At 42.9% G+C, this 20,165-nt stretch overlaps 1 protein-coding gene across 2 annotated transcripts in view; it reads right to left on the bottom strand.

Moving 5' to 3' along the window:
* The window catches only part of LOC148341477 (uncharacterized), a 100,321-nt gene that overhangs the window by 63,531 nt on the left and 16,625 nt on the right, over positions 1 to 20,165 (bottom strand). For both annotated transcript variants that reach the window (XM_088289057.1, XM_088289059.1), the window contains exon 3: positions 10,111 to 10,201. In XM_088289057.1, the coding sequence (XP_088145183.1) occupies positions 10,111 to 10,162 (52 nt within the window). In that variant the 5' untranslated portion in view covers positions 10,163 to 10,201. The remainder of the gene's footprint in view (positions 1 to 10,110; positions 10,202 to 20,165) is intronic.

Below are 20,165 nucleotides of genomic sequence, written 5' to 3' on the forward strand. Positions count from 1 at the left end.
ATTGATCGTCCTCTGAGAGTGTCATAATAAATGTGAATCAGACGTGCTTTTTGCGCCGTTTTCTGCGATCGATACGGCTACGAGCATCCGAGTGATTGATTATATTCGGTCCTATTTCGGCACAATTCAGGGTTCGATCAATTATGAATAGCTTTTATAGTCTCTTTAGTACTTGCGTAAAAAATAAATAAATAAAATGGTAATAATAATGTAATAATAATGTAATAAACACCCTCAAAACAGTCGTTAAACGTCCACGGCTTGTAAATGAGAAGAAGCAAAAGCAGAAATGAATTCTCAGACATTCGTTAATCGTGGTGAAGTTCGGGCACACGTAGCGCCATCCTATGGAGCTGCATTAAGCTTTCATGAAAGTGAAAGTTAATTAGATATGATGACTGAACTCCCGGGATTGTAATTAGCCAAACTGCGTGACTGCTCTCCTGTAATTAAATGTCATTTTCCCTCAGTTCACTGAGCCTGAAAAAAAAAGGGAAAAGATGAGGAGGACTGCGGCCGCATCCAGACGGCTTCAGAGGACGAGTCGGTGTCGGCAGAGAGGCAGAGTCGGTGTCGGCAGAGAGGCAAAGTCGGCGCTCTATTTTAACAACTCCGTGTGACATTTAGACATACTGTTTTGGGCAAACTAAGTTCAAGAGTGGAGCGTAAACACTCAAGGTGAAAGTGTGGAGGTGGGACGGTGGCAGAGATTACGCCTGCGGACCGGCGCGGAAATGTCAGATTGCGTTCTGGCATATGTGGATAACCCCGGGAAGGGAGCGAAACGGGCCGGTCCGACGGAGAGCGCGCTGTCGTGCCGGGGAGTCAAACCTGCTGGAGCCGCGCTGTTGACTGACATCAGAGGACGCGCTGGGGAGGACAAAGCGACAGGAAGCTCTGATTTCATTTTGAACTCATTCACTACCAACACATGTGAAATGAATGCACTTTTTTTTTGGACGTCTATACACGTCAATGGCAGTGGATGAGTTTCATGATAACATCGGGGTAAATCGCAACCATAAAGGCTTGTTCAGTTCAGACAGCGATTCTCAAATAGTGGGGGCGCATGAGACCCTGGGGAACATGCTTTTTCCCCCCGCCGTACAATAAAGTGTAATTACACATCCACTCCAGTAGTTGGCAGTGGCGCTCTCGAGTATTAACAACAAAAAATGTGAAAAAATTATTGCGGCGGAGAGTGGGTGGTGGTGGGTGGGGGCGAGAATTGTTTTCTGATTGCTAGAGGGGCGTATCAAAATAATTGTGAAAAACTGAGTTAAGCAGTAACGGGGTTAGCTTAAATTTGAAAACCGAGCGCTGTTACACTGCGCAAATACATTTGCTCCAATTTAATAACAAACGTTCAATTAAAATCACTCGCAATAAATCATGAATAATAAATCGACATGAAACTCTGCGGTTTGTGTTAACTTCTGCTTTCAACCATTTGTTCCCCCGACTGCATCTTGAATCTCAAAGGGCGCGTTCCAATAATGCAATCCTGCCGTATATCTATTACCGAGATGAATCTCGGAGAGCGCATTCATGAACTAATGCATGAACGCGCCGGCGGTGGGTGTCGCTGATAGGAACACCCACAGCCACGGGCCGCGTCCGCCACGATAATCACTCATTTCGCCGCGGCGATATAAACGCGTCCACCTATGAGGCGGCAAGAGGGATGAGCTAATTACCTCGGCCCAATGGACGGAAAATGATCACGGCGAACGGAATAAGGATTTAACTTGTTTGCCTGACGAAATGGCCGCGGGCCGCCTCTGCGGTGTTTTCCGATTCGGGTAACGACGGGTTCAAAAGAAGCGGCCTGCGTCGTTAGGAACGCGACGTCCGGCCGAGTCGTTCCAAAACCATTTCATTTGGCATTTGATTGCGTTCATTATCTTTACGACAGAGGTTACGGCGGACGTTTGAAATGAAATGACGGGTTAAGACGCCTGGCCGGCGAAAGTTTTGAAATCTTTTACCGAAGGCGCCTGCTCCAACTATGACCGTCGCACGTAGCATTGGCGCTAATCTCACATTGTTTTTAATCTTCCGGCACCACTTTTTTTTACGACTACAGCTGCCGCCTTTATCTCCTCAACGGACAATCAATCAATATTTGTGATTGTATTTCCCAAGTAAAGAAAGTTGGGAAATTGAAAACACTAAAAAAAAAAAACAACAACAAATGGAAGCCCCAGCGGCCCGAAGGAGAAGGCACTAAAAAATCCATCATGCGAAAATGATCCCCGCGGGAGCGTTTTATGTTTGCTTTAAATCGGCTGATTTTACGACTGCAGCAGGCTATGTAATGTAATCACATCAAACTGCCCAAAAGAGCCTCTTCAATTCTCCTTATGTTCGCCCGATCGCTTATCAGCACAGACCTGTAATGGGAAACAAACCGCTATGATTTTTCCGGGCGAATCCTTGTCGACGGGCAAAGTCATGGCGGCCGCATTTCACCGCGCGTCAACCCGACGCGCTCTAAATTGAATTCCCGCCGAACGACGGACGTCCGACTTGACCTCTGCGTCCCGTCTCCGCAACGTTACATCCTTAAGTGGCCTCGCCGTCTAATTCCACCTGAGCCGTTAATGACCTCATTAATTTAGGCTGACAGGGGAGGTTAAAGCCCGTCGGTGATCCCCACACCCGCTTCCTTTCCCGGAGACCAATCGGTGTTTAACAAGGTTTATATCTAATCTGCAGTTTTATCTTTATGGATCTCGGCATTTTTTTTTTTTTTTAAGCTTAATTACCCGGCTTAGAGTTGAACCAACAGCATATTTGCGTTGAAAAGTCTCGCCTAAAAAAAGGCTTAAGGGACATTTCCCAGTGCCAAGCATGAAAGCGACGCTTGGATCGCCCCCGTTTTTTTTTTTTTTTTTTTTTTTGGGAACGAAACCATCCGCTGAGGATTTCCGCTTTTGGCTTTCCGCTAAGGGTGCGTCTCTTCAAGGCACTTTTTTTTGTTTCGGAAAGACGCCCACTGAGGGACTTCGTGAAGATGCTATCGAGACGGAGGAGTAATAAAGCGCCGGCCGAGACGAGGGTTATATTGGTCTAGCCGGACAGCCGTCACATGTCCAACCTTGACTGAAGTCTCGGGATTAGAAAGGGGGGGGGGGGGGGTGAGACGGACGGACAGAGCGAGATAGAGCACAGACAGAGGAAATGATAGTGAAGGGGAGCAGGAGAGGGCAAATAAGGCAATGACAGCAAGCAAGATTGATGGCTGACTCCTCCTGGCTGCCAGATTTTTTTTTTGTGCCCATCTCGCCAGTCAAAGCTCACCGACTTGGGTGGAAAGGGGGGGACGGGACGGGGGGGGTCCCGTGATCAAAGATGAAGCTCAAGATAAAAATCACAGAGAAAAGAAATAGAAACAGGGAGATGGTTTGTGATAATGGTGACGATCGGGAGAGTAAATTGTGCGGGAAATGGTGAACAAACAGAAATTTCCTGGTCCAATATTGGGTAAACAAAAAAAAAAAAAAGATTTAACGAGGGATGAAAATACACAAGAGTTTTCGTTCACATAAACCTTGCGCGCGGTTCATTTCCCATGCACAAACAATTTACCAGATTTTCCAGGACTATAAGTCGCGACTTTTTTCATCAATTTTGAACCATGCAGCTTATAAGACGGCGCGGCTTTTTCTGTGGATTTTTCTTTCACCAGTAGGGGCGCTCTATAGTTCAGAAAATGTGCAAAATAAATTAAATTATTATTTAATTATTTTTTATTTCTCGTGGGTTTGTTCTGTTTTAATTAGCAAAGTTGTTGTCAGAATAAAAAACTTTATATATATATATATATATATAAATTTTATTTATTTTGTTCATTTTATTTATTTTATTTTATTTTGGCTTTTTAAGGTGAGCCTTATATACCGGAAAATATTTAGATTTTTGTGTATTTTGGCTCTCTTCAGAAAAGGAATTTAAAAAAAATGTTTTTTTTTTTTTTTTTTAAACTTGGCGAGCATTTAACACTTTCCGTGCCAATGAATGCAAACGATCTTTGCAACACCCAAGCCAAACATGCAAATACTCTGCAATTTATGTACTGACATGAGCACTCGTGCCCCCGAGAGGCATTTAAGCGTCGCAAGGCCGTTAAAAGGCACTTGTTACACCGACGCGCCGTATGCAACGGTTCTAACGACATCGCTGAATGTCTTTGAAAAGCAGCGATTGCGATGGTGCATAAGTGCGACCTCGGGGGGCTGGAAGAGCAGCGTTATGGATTAGCAGGCGCAACGTAGCGTAAATCATGTATGACGAATGACGCGCGAGCTTGCTTTTTGCTCAGCTCTGGTGGGCAAATGCGTGCGTGAACCATCACGTCAGAATGTGAACGGATGCGCCTCTTGAGTGACTCATTTTCTCGTTGAAGAAAATGCGAACCGCCAAAAAACATGTCAATCCACGGTTGTAAACACAAATTCGTATAAAAGACATGGTAAAAAGCCAGATTGGCAAAACCATTAAGCATAGAGAGAACGTCTTGTAATTTCACAGTGTTGGCTATTACTGGTGGCGTAAAAATGATTTGAATGTTCGATTACCGGTACAGACGGTCCCGAGCTTTGGATTAAAAATAAAACTGGGTGGGTGCGTTTTGTCACCCCTACGTAGAAACGGTGCCAGCAAATTATGCGAGGGACTCAAAATCCGAATGAAATGAAATGCGGTATTTGAAAAAAAACTACTAGCCAAGTTAAAAAAAAAAAATATTATAGATCTTTGACGTCTTTAGCCGTCAATGGCAGTAAATGAGTTAAAAAAAAGATTTGAGTAGTAAAAGCTACCAAACTGGCCACATTGACGGACATTTTTTTTTTTCGTTCGGATTAAAGTTATGGTCAGATGCGCGGTTTTTATGGTCACTAAAAATATTCAGATTATTCCGACCACACTTGCGCAAAATCTACTGGAAATGATCGTAGAAGAAGAATCCGTAGCGACATCGTTCAGTCAATTTCGACGTGAAACGTTTTGCATATTTTTCCCGTTTGCGCCCTTCGGTCGAGTTAACGATTTCTAACGGAGCTTCAGACGACCCTTTTCAGTTCCGACTTTTCAGTTCGCTCGCATTGCTTCTGACGTCAGAGAAATGCGCAGTGAAGACGGTTTGTTCGGAAATTTCGGTTTTCATTCGTGCCGATCGTATTCCGCGCACCTCTCGTTCGGAACAAAACCTTGACCAGAATCGGGTTCGAATATTACATGAAGCATTTTTACTCCGATTTTAATCGGAATCAATGAGTCCGTGAAAACGTACGGCCGGTGTGTCTTCAAGCCTGCTGCCTCACTTCCCAAGCCTCCAAACAATATCGACGAAACAATACTCGGTTTCCGGGTGAATGAAGTCAACAAGGTGAGAGTGGATCGGAGAGGCATTACATTTGTGTTCCTGCTAAAATACGGCAGGCCTGTGAAAGGAAACAAGTTAATATCCAGCGAAGGCACGGAGGCCGGGAAGAAGGGATGTGTCCTTCCTGATAAGTGAGTTTTCTCTCGGTTTCGACCCCCCCCCCCCCCCCCCCCCACCTCCCTCCCCGCTGTAATAAGAGTTGACACCTATTTGTGACATATGACTGTATCTCTGATTGCCTGGGGCGCGATAACATCCCGACACACGCTCAGCCGCCAAAAGTGAGCGATGGAGAAATAGAGGGCGTTTGTGGCCACAAAACGCGTCGGTCACTGCGATATTCTCTACCGGGCGGGAGATACCGAGGCCGTGCGCGCGGCTGCTGTCGGGGTAATGGTGAGATTGGGGGGAAAAAAAATTGGAATGGGCGCGGCTTATGTGTCGCTTGCTTTAAGATGTGTTGCTTGGCATGAGGGAATAGAATTTAGGAATTATCGGAGAGACCCCGGGGGAATGCATTTATTCGGTGGTTTGTATCGTGGGATAGAGCGGACGGAGCTCTGCGGGGTAACTTCCTTCGGCTGTGGGATACCAAGGTTTAAAAAAAAAATAAAAAATTATCCCACCAACTGGGCTCGAGTTTAACTATCAGCAGTCAAAAGGTGGGGTCAACTTTCCCTGGAAAGTACGAATCGCTCATATATGGGTCACATACCTTTGAGGTCATGAAATTCAGTTCTGGCGTGACGTCCAGCGAGGCGTGAGGGAGAACGTTGAGCTTTTTATTTGGATTTTTGCAGCACTCAATATAAAGGGGAATTAAATTTGTCAACTTAATTTTGCAAGTATAATTTTTTTTTTTTTAAATGGATCTTTGACGTCTTTAGCCGTCAATGGCAGTCAATGAGTTAATATTGATTTTATGTCACAGTTTGAGCCTTAAAATACCATTCAAATGCTCTGTAATCATATTGAAATTTAAAACACTTTACTGAATAAACACATTGAAAATATGTAAACATAAGTCATATATATGTTTAACGGAAACATTGCGATATAGCGGTAACACAAAATCTTTTTTTTTTTTGACGACGGCAACAATTTGACTTGGCAAACTAATTGCTGAGTCAGCGAGCTCGCAAAGAAGAACGGTGTCTCGACCCCAAAGAACAAACTTTCAACAAGTCTCGATTATTGTGACATTGGGATTATTTTTGATTTCACATCCGATGACGTGCGCAAAAAAAAAAAATAATAAAAAATTTGTGGTTGGGATTCAATTATGAAAACATCCCTGTCCTTGGCAATTGCATGCGACTCAACGTGGTGAAATTCATTAAATCGTCTATGATAGTTGAGTTTACATAAAACCTAAATGAATCGGATCTCCAGGTAGAGAACTTCCAAAAAAAATATATAATTTTTTTTTGGGGTCATATATATCTCACGGCGGAAGGAAATGCACTTCAGTCCACCTTGAGTCGCCATTAACAGCAAGTTAGCGGCCACTTTCCCGGCAGCGTCGCAACCTCTGTGGCGATTTAAAATTAAAGGTTGCGATAATAAATCTCCCGACTGTTGAGATCGTAATGGTCCCTATCGAGATTCATCTAAGGACTCTCAATTAAGAGACATCGCCGACACCGCGAGAGCTTTTTGGTCTAATGAAGTACTTCCCATTATTGTCGTGCTGGTAAATTATTCAACGGAACTCCTGATGGGAGGCCCGGGTGACGCCAGCGAGGGGAGGGGGATGGGGTGTGGGGGGGGGGATAAAAATGAGAGAAATCTTCTCATCATTTCCAATTCATCACCTTTCTGCCCATATTGCCCGGCAGATCACAGAGAATATTCACCTAATCAGATTTATCATTTATCCTATTTAAATTCAGTAGACTTTCTCAAACGCTGCAGGAAGACGAGGGGGGCCGAGCACGACGGGACTGAGAGAAGCAATTTATAATCTAGAACAAAAAAAAACAAAAAAAACAGAAGAGAAGACGACACCTAGAGTGGGTGACCTCTATTTGAATGAATAATGATTGGCTCCTACATGTTTCGATATTGTGCCATTTCTAATGAGCGGCAATGAGATTCTCCTGATGTGACTTATCATATTTCGAAACGACGCGTTCCAAAGCTGCCACGCCATTATAGGAACGTTTTTTTTTTTTTTTTTCATTTATCGTGTATAAATATTCCATCAAAGTCTCGCAATTAGGATATATATGTTTGGACAGCCCTGGATGGAGGCAAGATCAGAAATGATTTACTTTATATTCTCATGAATATCGAATTAACGCGCGACTGTCTGAGCCAATGCATCGCGTCCAATCACCGATGAAATTTCAATTCATTAATTTGCACGCCGGCCGGTATCGCCTTTCAAGTGTCTTAACAAGCGCTCGCATTCGATAGAAGTGTGCTTTGGCTCATTTTGGAAGATTTTGCTCATTAATCATTATTAGTTGGACCTGACCGGCGTGATTGATATGTTTAATTAGCTATTAATTGCAGCTTTTGTAATTCATTATGAGCCCCCGGGCTTTGTGTTGGCTGTGGTTGCCTCTTTGCAAAGATCTTTTCACTCATTAAAACACTTGCAGTGTGCACACATGCCATTTACATATTATGAAAGAAATTAAAAAATAAATAAATAAATCACAATATAGAAGTGCCTTGAATTGTGAGTATTTCAAATAATCTCTCGCGATTGAAATTAATAGGAATGTCATTAATCTGTTCCAGGTACGCCCGAAAAGTTTTTTTTTTTTTTTAAATAGTGCTTCGGAGCACCGTACATACTATATTAGTCGTTCTTCGCAGAGGATGAAGAATATGTTTTAATATGATCTGTTTTGCTTGAAGGGATAGAACCAATATTATTTGTTGGACCATCTATTGCCGTTATTGTTAGCAATAAGCTAGTACACATTAAAGGGAGAAGTCAACGCCCCCCAAAAATTATCATTATATTATTATTATTATTATTATTATTATTATTATTATTATTTTTATATAATATTATAATATTATATTATAATAATATTATTATTATTATTATTATCATTATTATTATAATTATTATATTATATTATAATATATTATTATTATGTAATATTATATTATTATATTATAATAATATAATAATATTATATTATTATATACCTAATAAAATGTTCTATGTGCCTTCAGTCGTCTAAACATGACATTCCGATTAATATTGCATTGGGAATATGAAAGCGTTAAGCAACAAAATCCCCCCGTTTTTAGCCATGTCAGGGGGAGGTGGCAATTTTTTAATGCGTCGACTGAAAATGTTTTCTGATGCTGTGCCATGATCGGTCATTAGTATGGTCGTTTCGTATAACTTCAGCTCAGAGTGGCTAAATCCAAAGCCATTGTTGCGATATCAGCATTATTCTTCAATTAAAGCTTGTTAACATTTTTTATTTGAGCGCCACCTATTTTCTTGGCCCTGCGGTTAATTAGCGACATGCTCCTTCGTTTAACAGCCACAATGGACACAAAAGCTCGCCTTTACGCCGATTGATTTCTCGGCTATCGATTGCACTGGTCTCTAAGGTTATAGACTAGTGGTTAACAGGATGGATTGTCATCGATTCATCTGTTCACTCGCAAGCACATTTAAAGGTCCGACGAGCGCAACCAGACAAAGAAGTGATGGCGGCTCGACCTTCCTAGGTGATTTCGGTAAATCTCTTAACGGCTCGCCGTGACCGCCGACCCCACTTTGCCTTTCATCAGAAGGCATAATCGGCGATTCATAGCGCCTTAAGTCGTCAAATCTTTGCTGAGTGGAACCTTGAGTATACAAACACACTCAACTCTCAAGTATGGATTATAAAGAAAAGATTTCAAGCTTTGAAATTAAATTCACATTTTCCCACTCAAAGTCACAACACGACAAATCTGCTTCGCAGTTATGCGCGGTCATGTGATGATTTTCACCAAAACAGAATGGCCAATGAAACGCAAATCGCACCATGAAGTATTTGGCGGAGTGGACAAAAAAAGGAGACGTGGACCCGGTGGTGTGGTGCGTTTGATGAAATGTCAGCGGCGAGATGGGCGAAATTATTCGGCAGCCGCGCTGTGGGGGGAACGTGACTGTCTAATGTAATGGCAAGTCCATTCAACAGCTGTCACAACAGTTTAACGGAGAAATGATGACCTCATGGCTGTAGCGCTTGAGGAAAAGGCAAATGCTCGCCAAAGTCATTAAGTCGACGGCAAACTGTGACTGTGGCAGGTTGAAAAAGAACGACATGGACGAACGCTCGGGGTTTAATGTACCATAAACTGCATCGTGAGCCGCTCACTGGTGGACAAAAGAACACGTCTGGCTTTAATTATTATTTTTTTTTTTTTTTTAAATTGTAATATCGATTTGAATTCGATTAATCGTTCAGCTCGGGCGATGACCTTTACTGTGATGTTGCAAAATTGACATTGGACTTGACATTGCATTTTTGACTCTCTCCATTACTTCACTGTAATAGCAGTCTAATAAGCCCCGCCCCCACCAAAAAAGGCCCCTGAAGATCAAACATTTTTATTCAATCAGCCATGCTTGTGATGCAATACCTGAAGACACCATCCAAGCTCTCTGCCTGCCTCAGTCTATTAAGGTCCCGACTTTGCGGGGTGTGCGTGCATGCGTGTGTGTGTGTGTGTGTGTGTGTGTGTGTGTGGCTCACCTCCAGTGACAACTGGGAGGTCGGAGGTTAATCTGAGGTTGGCGCAGTTCATCAGATTGGTGGACTGATGTGAGGAGCTGGCAGGCGGAGTCTAGAGGGGGAAAAAAAAATACACAGGTGTGGATTTAAAAAAAAAAAATGTTTGTAACAACGAGTTAATATTGTTTTGTTTTGTATTAATTTTGTAAGGACTTATGTCGTTTGTGCGGGACTAAACAGCAGCGTCGACAGAAAGGTATTTGCATATTTTAAAAAAACGATAAAGTCAGCATGTTTCATATTGCACACGAGAAAACGTCGATTGAAGAAAAGAGGAAGCGCAATTGAACGGTGAGCGCAATGTCAAATGTCAAGGGTGCGCCGATATATAACCCACTCAGGGGACTTGACGCCGTATATTTAAACGTGGCGCCTCTGTAAGAAACGACGTCGAGGAAAATGGATCGGGACTGTAACAAGGCGAAAGCAATCATGATTATTACGCCGACAATAAAGTGCAAGGATACAATTTGCAAAATGTACCGCGAGCGAAAGACGAGAGCCACACTCATCTCCCTCCACCTCCCCGTAGAAACACACTTTTAATGGAAAGTCCGTTTGCATTCTCGTTTTCAATTTTCTGATAAGTCCGTTCAAATTCGGGCCGCACTAGAATGGAAACACAATAAGCGGCCACATTCGTTCAAGCATTGCAACGCGTCGGAAATGTACTTTTAGGGCTAAAGTCGTGAAACGCAGCTTTGTGTTGCGTCGGTACAAAAAATGTCAGATTAAGACGCAAAGCGCCTTTCAAAATATGCATCATGAAAAAAAAACTTCAGGAAATCAACCGACAGGAAAATGGAATTGTTCCAAATGTAAATAAATAAAAAAAATAAATAAAAAATAAAAAAACATGATGTGTACCGTCGAAGACCAAGAGTGCATTTCTAGCAATATGAATATGACCACTTCATAGTATTTTTTTTTTCCTTTCTTGGAAAGAAGCAAAGAAGAGGAAGTGCACTTCCAGACTGCTGCACTGACATGATGAACAAACACGCACGACTCCCGATTCACAACGCGTGACAAACGTGATTCCGGATGCAAAGTGAATCTGGACCAATGCGGCGTTTATGTCGGCGAGAAGAGCGAATGGCAAGAAATGACCTTCAGGGTCACGGCCTGCCCTTGGCGAAAGGCTGCAGTCAGCTTTTCATCGAAGAAGCTGAAGTGGAAGGTCGATTGTGGCACGCTGCCCAGCTCAAATAAAAAATGAATTAAATCTAATATAGTTATTTCATTTTTACTTTTTTTTATTTTATTTATTTATTTTTTTAGATTTTATTAGTTTTAGTATTAGTTTTAGTTTTCTCAATATAGAGTCCCTGTTGAGTGCACAGTTAAAAAAAAAAAAAAAAATTGCAAACAACTGTTTAACGTTCCTTCTTCGGTAGTCAAATAAATGCTTTTAAAATGAACCCAAACAGCTCACGCGTAAAAATAATCAACAAAGACGAAATAAAAAATAAAAAAAGGACTTTTACTGTAATTAGTTTTAGTTTTATAATATCAAATGTTACTTTGCTAGTTTTTGTTAACGATAATAACCACGGACCTTATTGGGCGACTTTTCTTTTTTTTGCTATCATGAAAAAAATAATGTGCGATAATTTAGAAAAGCCACGAGAACAGAAAAATACATTTTGTGTCGTATTCAACTCGAGCAGGGCGCCTGCTCTGACATAAACTACTATAAATCATCCCAAAAAAAAAAAATAATAATCCCTCGAAGTTTGAAACACGAGAGGCGTGACGACGCCGAACAAGCAAAACGTTTCTACCTCCTCCCTCCATCTTGGTTTACTGTACGTTTCGCAATCGCCTCTCGCACACGTAAATTCCTCTCACACTGCCTTTTCCTCTTGCTGCTCCATCTGTTTCGCCTTTCGCCTGCTTGCCGGAGTGTTTTGCTCCTACCTGCCAACCCCCCCCCCCCCCCCCCCCGGCCTTGTGCGACTGCTGTAATGAATTGTACTTAATTGCCGACTGGGACCCAGGGCCTTAAATATAATTCTCGGGACACTTAACCGAGGTCAGCGTGAATGATAAACACACCTGAAATAAGTGGTGGTGAGCTTAGAGCAAAGCGGAAAACCATTTCTCTATTTAGAGCCCGGCACGGCAAAAAAAAAAAAAAACACAGAATATAATGAAAATGATTGGGGCAATTATTAGCGTCGTTATTTTCAATGACAACTTCCTTCTCGTGTACTTTGGAGCAAAAGAAAAAGATGAAGATACATTAAAATAAATTAGACTGATATTAAATTCAAAGCAATAAAAAAAATAAAATAAAATAATTAAAAAAAAAAAAATCAAATTTATTTTATATAATCTGCCAATGTGGTGACTTTAAAATGGACGACGGATGTGGAGGGGTGGGGGGGGGGCTTGGTCAGACATGAGTCCGAGACAAGCTAAAAAAAAAAAAAAAAAAAAAAAGTACTGTCGAGAAAATGCATAACAACACCGAGAAACGAAAACATGACAATCTCATTTCGAAGTCGGTGACTAATTTGTTTACGGCCGTATTAAGTAGTACGCGCAAGCTAACACAAGCCATGAAACACCGATTTAAATTCAGACTGTCAAACACTTTTTTTTTTTGCTTGTCGAAAAATGACAGGAATCCAAAAGCGATCTACTTCCAGCTCTGTAAACAAAACCATTTGTTCTTCTGGCTGTTACGGCAAATGGCGCACCCGCAGATAAACACCATTAGCAGAACTTCATCCCCCCCCCCCCCCCCGGGGGGTATTACCTCGAAAAGGAAATCCTCGCGCGTGCGTCGTGATGGTGCCGAGCGCCGGCGCCGCGTTTACGGTGCGTTATTAATCACGGGGAGATCATTTGCTCCTCAGAGCCACCCAGGAGCTTAATTTCATTTGTTCGCATCGATTTAACGGCCGTTTCAGAAACGGGGGGAGGGGGGGCGGCGCGGGCTCGATACGAGCTATTGATCATTAACTAAATGACCTTGTGTCCAAAAAGACAGCGACCAGAAGACATCATTGAAAGGCTTTTTGGCTCGTTTTTTTGATATTCTGCATGACGCGACTAATGGAACGACATACAACACGTGCCCACGCATTATCCTGAGTGCAATTTATCTCCCTGCTCATATTGATGCAACACTTTGGCCGCTGCAGGAGCGCTGTCATGACAACCGTTCGGACTTTATGTTCCGGGGACATGCACTTGGCAAAAGCAAGTCAATTATGAATAGCTCGCAACCTTTTGGGCCTTGGCCACATGAGCAACTATTCCCAGGTAGAGATTTGCGTTACGGCGAACCGGGCCTAATGGGGGAGACCGCACGTTCTCTTGGCTCCCAAACATACGTGCGGCTCACATAATTTTTTATTTTATTTTTTTTTTATAAAACTGCAACACAAATCTGGTTGTTTGTCGCTTCTGAGAACTGCAGTATTGATTTAATGAAAGACAAATTTTGTATATTTCAGACGGTAAGGCACGCCGGATTATAAGGTGCAAGGAACAAGTTTACCTGCATTTTCCGGACCATAAGGTGCACCCGTATATAAGCCGCAGCAACTCTTAAAAATAAATTAATTAATTAATTAACTAAATATAATAAAATAATAAAATAAATAAATATATTAATTAATTTAATATAAAAAAACAAATAAATAAATAAATAAATAAAACAGAACAGACTCAAGAGAAAAAAAATTTAATCCAGATTTATTTACCGTATTTTCGGAACCATAGAGCGCCCCCTACTGGTGAAAGAAAAAATCCACAGAAAAGCCGCACCGTTGCATTCGCCGCATTTGGAAATTTCCATATATTGGACCCACCGTGTTATAAGGCGCATTACTGCATGTTAAGTGAAACAAACCAGTAAAGCAAATAAACTTTCATTCCACTTCTATTTGGCATCCATACATAAGGCGAACCTGATTATAAAGCTCACCGTCAATTTTGGAGAAAATGAAAGGATATAAGGATCCGCCTTATAGTCCGAAAAATACGGTAAGTAATATTTCTTCATAAATTCTCCTGACAGTCGATCCTGTTTTCCGGATTAATCCATGTTATTAAATTTTCGGGGCATTGAATCGATTGCAGGTGAACTGTTGTGGTTTTGCCAGTCCAAACCGTTGGCACCCCAAACCACAAATGGTATCACACTTTCCGGATGTACAGCGACGGTTCTTAAGATTCTGTCCCGACAGGCCGGTCAGCGTCAGACATTTTGGGTTGTTGAAGGATGTTCAACATTGATTTGCCTCAGGTTTGAAAAAAATTCAACTCAATTTCCTGTGCGCTCCAGACTTCTTGTTACCCGGCTAACTCTGAATCTTCTCGCAGCAGAGATCGCATCGCTTCTCATACGAAAGCCAACCAAATTGTCTTAAGGACACACCAGCATTTCCCCCGCAGTAAATCAAGGCCGGCAACACATACACAGGTAAGCAAGCGTTCCGTGTGTGTTAAGTAGGAGAATGATGGATCTATCTGGTTGCCCGCCTTAGCTTATCTGGAGAAGGGCCAGTATAGGTTTCATCAGGAGCTTGATGAAGCCGGAGATACGAGTAAGCCAGGCGAGCGTTCGAGGACGGCAACAGCTGCACAAAACGAGATTGGCTTGTCCGCCCGGCAAAATAAATGATGGCCGCTAAAGGCTGAGATAGTCAACGTAAGGGAAGAGGAGGGCTGCTTTTATGCGGGCGCCCGTTTGATAAGGCCCTTGTGGGTGTGATTATAGAAAGCTAAACGAGAGCTTAATGCACTTGCAACTGATGGGAAATATCGCAAACGTTCTCTAGTTGTATGCTTGGTAATTGAAAAGATCGAAAAAAGATCGAGTGGAGTTGAGGTTGATGGAACAACGGTTACAAAACGAAAACCTCATTTATTAACAACTTGTCACATTTGTTCCCTTCTTTTATCAGAGGATCACCGACTTATCTGATACAGTTCTAGTTGGAAACGCATCTTAGAACCTTTGTTCGGCGATTGTTTGAGGCAGTGGCGGGCGGTCAAGGCCTGCAAGTCCTTCTCTGTTGGCCTTACATAACCCTGATGATATTCTTCACATTGATGTCATTTTATATCCTAGTGTTGAATTTTTAGGTTAGTTTTCATCCAATCAGAATTCAGCAAGCTCCTGTTGCCAGGCAGATCTCATGATATTACCACTTGCGACGTCATTTTCAAGTCAGACTTTTCAAGAGAAGCTAGCTCGTCCAAAACTCGCTGAGGTGTCAGAAATTATGCTAATATGATTCATTCAAATCAGACTAGGTAGGACTTCACTGAAGGCCGACGTGTAAAACGCACGGTCCTCCACTAGTTTCGGGGATACTTTTGGTCTAACAAAGCAATCTGCGACGGGACTATCACGGAGGCTAGACACTGGTCCCCCTTTTGCATCGTCAGCTCACTGCAGACTGGATTTATGATCTCGCGCCGAGTTCATTTTATTTTTCTTTATCCCCCGAGTGTTTGAACCCCCAAAGCGATGGCAGAATTGGGGGGACCGACTCCAGTGATTTACGACGGACCTTTACATAGCTCTTGACCAGGTGTGAAACCAAAGATTCCGGGTTTTGCTGCATAGTCTGTCATTCTTCGATGCGACAATTTAGCGTAAGAGCGCAACGGGGGTGACGGAGATACCCGGGTGAGTATTCGAGGGTAAATTGGGAGCTCGGAAGATTTTCTTATGATGATTAGATTGCGATTATTATGCGACATCCTTGTAAGTATTAATTGTTTGGAACTAGAAAAGGCACTCCAGCAATCTGAATAAAAGAGACAAGGCAGCAACGGTCTCAGGGCGGCTTACACGACATCTCATCTTGTCTCCGGGATCGAGAGACTTGGCCTTGGGAATTGGGAAGAGCGGGGGGGGGGGGGTAATTCGTGGATCGTCGACCCACAGTGGCTATCACTCTCGTTCATGTCTGGCAGTTCATCGTATTCTGGCGACATGTAGTGATCCCCAGAGTATGAAATGGGACGGGAGGCTTTTCTTTTTTTTTTTTTCTCGGGCTACCCGTCTATTCCCAAGTGTCTGTTTTCTGATCGTGGCAGAATATCAAACTGAAAGGTGATCGTTTAATAAGTTTTTCCGCGTTTGTCCCAATGTTGTTTGGACCACACGCAACAGAAACGCAGACTTGACCAGCCCTTTGTTGATGACATTTTATTTTTTTATCTTTGACGTCTTTAGCCGTCAATGGTACTGGAGAACGTTTCCCAAAAAAAAAAACCGTCAACGACCTTCGAAAACCACGCCTCAGTTCCGTCATTTCCAACGAGGGTATGCACGAACAGCAGTGAGGCATTTTCCGCTCCCGCGCTCCTGAAATAAAGTCGAGTTATTTTCAGATTGGAGGCAGCGTGTCGCTTTCACAAATTGCCGTCATTTGGGGCACACGCCGCCTGTGATGTCCGCTTCTATTTTCTTCAAAGAGTCAATTTAGCAATTCCGTCGACGTTATTTGCAGAGAGAGTACTGTTTGGAGTGTCCTGCAGCTGTTGATGTTCTTCCTAATTGAACTTACTTAACACTGACTGTGTTACCTCACATCTTACGGATTCTACTGTACGGTAAGGACATGAAAGCGCGCTTTTACTTTGGAGGGTCGGGCCGCCGCGGCGCTTTGGCTTCGGGCTCCTCTTCACTGTAATTACTTTTGTTCTTTTTCCTGTCAGCTCGATGGCTTTCCCGTCGGCGTGCTATTAGCACATCTGCAAGCCGTGTTGGCGGGTTCCGCGCGGTCAATCAAACGCACCGCAGCGCCTTCGGCTGGATCTCGACAAGATTCACTTACCGAAACTATTTAAAAGGAAATTATATTTTCGTACGACGTTTTGGACGGCGTCCTCGTACTGACGTCCGGCATATTTCATCCGACGTTCATCGGAGTCAACCGGTGGCAGAGACCCACGCAAGAAAATCAGACCACAGAGTGGCTACCGACGCACGTCGTCACATTTCCTCGCCGCCATTTTCCAATTAACTCGCCATCGATCAGCTCTCAAGCCCGGACGAGGCTCAAAAGACGCTTTCTGTCAAGATCTCACCACTCGCCGGAGGTGGTCGAGTATGCTCGCCTCCAACGCAGACTAGGAAATCTTGAACGAGATCATTTGATTGGCCTCGATAAGCGATATAACTGCATCTGAAGGATGTACCGAATAAGGTCTGACATTTAGGAAAGAAGGCTGAGTGGGATCGCGACGAAAAGCCAGCAAGGCAATTGATGACGGTTGTGACTTGCCTATGCGATTTTTTATTTTTTTTTTTTTGGTGGAGACTATTTTATGGTCATATTTCTCAACGTTAACAGGCAACATAATTTCCTGCTGAATAATTGATGACGTTCGCGTGGGTCCATCCACACAGATGTGTTTTTTTTCAGGGCCGATACCGATGATTAGGGGCCGATAACCGATATGTCAAACCGATATTCATTGGTTGAAAAAAAAGGGAAATTGTGTCAAAATTCTTTAAGTCCTTTAAACATGTTTATTAAACAACTTTAGTGACTTACAAAAATTGTATATCTTCGAAAATAAAAAACTGAATTTCAAAAGTCTAACAAAAAGTGTACAGACCTCCCAGGCTCAGTTATCGTACATTATAGTTCAATGAAAACAAACACGTCTTTAACGTTTACGACGGAAAGAAGTTTTCGATTAGTTGTGAGTTTATTAGATTATTAAGCAAGTTCTGGCGAAAAAGCAAACAGGCAGCTTACTGCAGATGGTGCTGTGAGCTGTCCAATCTGCTTCTGCAGGCAGGGCTACCAGCACAGCCGAGAGAGAGCGAAGTGTGCTGCTGCTGCGAGCCAAAATAAACCATCTTTTAATTTATCGGTCTTGAAAGTTAAAAAAAGGATGATGCCGATAATCGGCAAAATACCAAATATCGGCGCCGATAATCGGTCCATCACTACAAATCACACCAGCAGTATAAATTCTTTCGTGTCAGATCCAAAGTATTTCGAAGCATCCTTGTTATACGAATCCCAAAGACCGGAAATAAGTGGATCTTAAAGTACTTAACTTCTACCTTAAACAAGCCGAACTTTAGCTTTATCGCTTTACTTGAAGTTTTATAGTGAGCCTGAGGGCAACGACTCCCGTGACACTTTCTGGGTGTCTATTGAGGTTCAATAGCCCTGCCCTAATGAGGGCACCACGGGGGTTTTAAGCCTGATTTATTCTTCGGCTGAACTGGAAATCTTCTCGGCACAGGCCAACGTGCATTTCAAAGTGGGAACTTGAAAGACGACAGCGGGGCATTGCAGTTGGCTCTATTGTTTTCCGTGCATCGGATCGACAGTCTGCACCGCTAGCGCGCGCGATGGTCAGGCAAACAAAACGGCATCAAGTCCAATCGATGGTTCCGCTGATGCACACTAATACACACATAAGGAAAGCATTTATCACGCTGCATTACATTCCCTGTTTTGCGGGCGTCGTGATCTGAGGGGAAGATCCGCAGCGCGGGCGACCAAAAGCGACCGTCAGCTGAGGCGATTGAGCATCCCGAGCAGGCGCTTATCTGAGCTCAGCAAAAGTTCCCATCGATTGGCCCACTGATTGTACGTCTGTCAGGCTACCTGTCCGGCCTGCTAGCAGCGCCGCCACCGCTGAGCCCAAGACCTCATCGATCAGCCCGGGTCTGACTCCTATGCGAAGATCGGTCAGGCTGATGCCTTTTGTGAGCGAGTGAAGTGAATAAACTATAGGGCCAATGGATGGCGGGAGATACCCAAGAAAAGTCCTTGCGGCTGACTTATTCAGCGATGGCCTATTTTTTTTAATTGCTCCACAAGGGATAACAAAAAAAAAAAAAAATCAAAGATTTGATGATTATGATTTTTTTATTCACCTAAATAATATTAATTCAGTCCATTTTTTTATGAAAAGCGTCGTCGCACACTATTTAAAAAAAAAAAAAAAAAAAATGCTACTTTTGTTTCTGAACTGGAGACTGCAGATTTATGAATATTAATGACCAACAAAGCCCAAATTTATTACGCCCCGATGAAAGGTGCTCTGATTGCCAACATTCTTAATGAGCCGCAATCAATAAAGCTTTTTATCACGCCTGTGTAGCTCAAGATCACTCAGCCGAGTGGGCCTCGGCGAGCAAGGCCGGCCGGAGTCATACGAACTTCCACCGCCTTGCTCGCCTTCCCTTCCTGTCCTCGATGTTTCTTAGCCAATCGCTTTTTAGATTCCAAAAAAAAAAAAAAAGCTTCGACAGATTAGCCCCCTGGCTTGCATGCCATTATCATTAATCAGTGTGTTATTGACTGTTCTGTCCTTTCTCGTTTCAAGTTCAGGCCTCCCTTAATCCACACGTTGTGGCCAGAAGACACACGCTCCAAGCGGCTCCAAGCGGCTCCAACCGCGCCCACCCTTGCAGGCGGCCATCGATCGCCAGCCCAACGCTCCACTCAACATATAGAGAGTATGCGTTCCAAAAAAAAAAAAAAAAAAATGGCGCCCGAGGAAAACTGTAATTAAACATTAACGCTCGCGTAATGTAGTCGCGCAATCCAGGAAGAGATTATCGGAACCATTCGCCGCTAACGGCTGATTGTTTATTTGAAGTTAATAGTGATGAGCGCGAAGGAATAGGGATTTGGTTGTTGATTACTGATTTGTACGCAGGGTTTTTTTTAATTCAATTCACTCGAGAGTGGCCTTCGAGGTGAGCGGCCTAATGTCCCCCACCCAAAAAATTCAAGAGTACATCGACAGGCACTCCTGCTACGGTCCGATTTCAGTTCCGGCATGCGTGGACGATCTTCCCCTTTGATATGACAAAATCAAACTCGTGAAGACTAAAATGACATTAGTGATAGACGATATGCTTTTTTTTTTTTTTCAGGGCCGACACCGATACAGATTATTAGTAGTCATGAAGGCCGATAACCGATATTTCAAACCGATATTCGTTGGTTGAAAAAAAAAAAGGGAAAAATGGTGTCAAAATTTTGAAAAATAAAACCCCAAAATTT

The sequence above is a fragment of the Idiotropiscis lumnitzeri genome, chromosome 2 (assembly GCF_059441095.1).
Source record: "Idiotropiscis lumnitzeri isolate Australia: NSW breed Sydney's pygmy pipehorse chromosome 2, RoL_Ilum_1.0, whole genome shotgun sequence".
Taxonomy (NCBI): Eukaryota; Metazoa; Chordata; class Actinopteri; order Syngnathiformes; family Syngnathidae; genus Idiotropiscis; species Idiotropiscis lumnitzeri.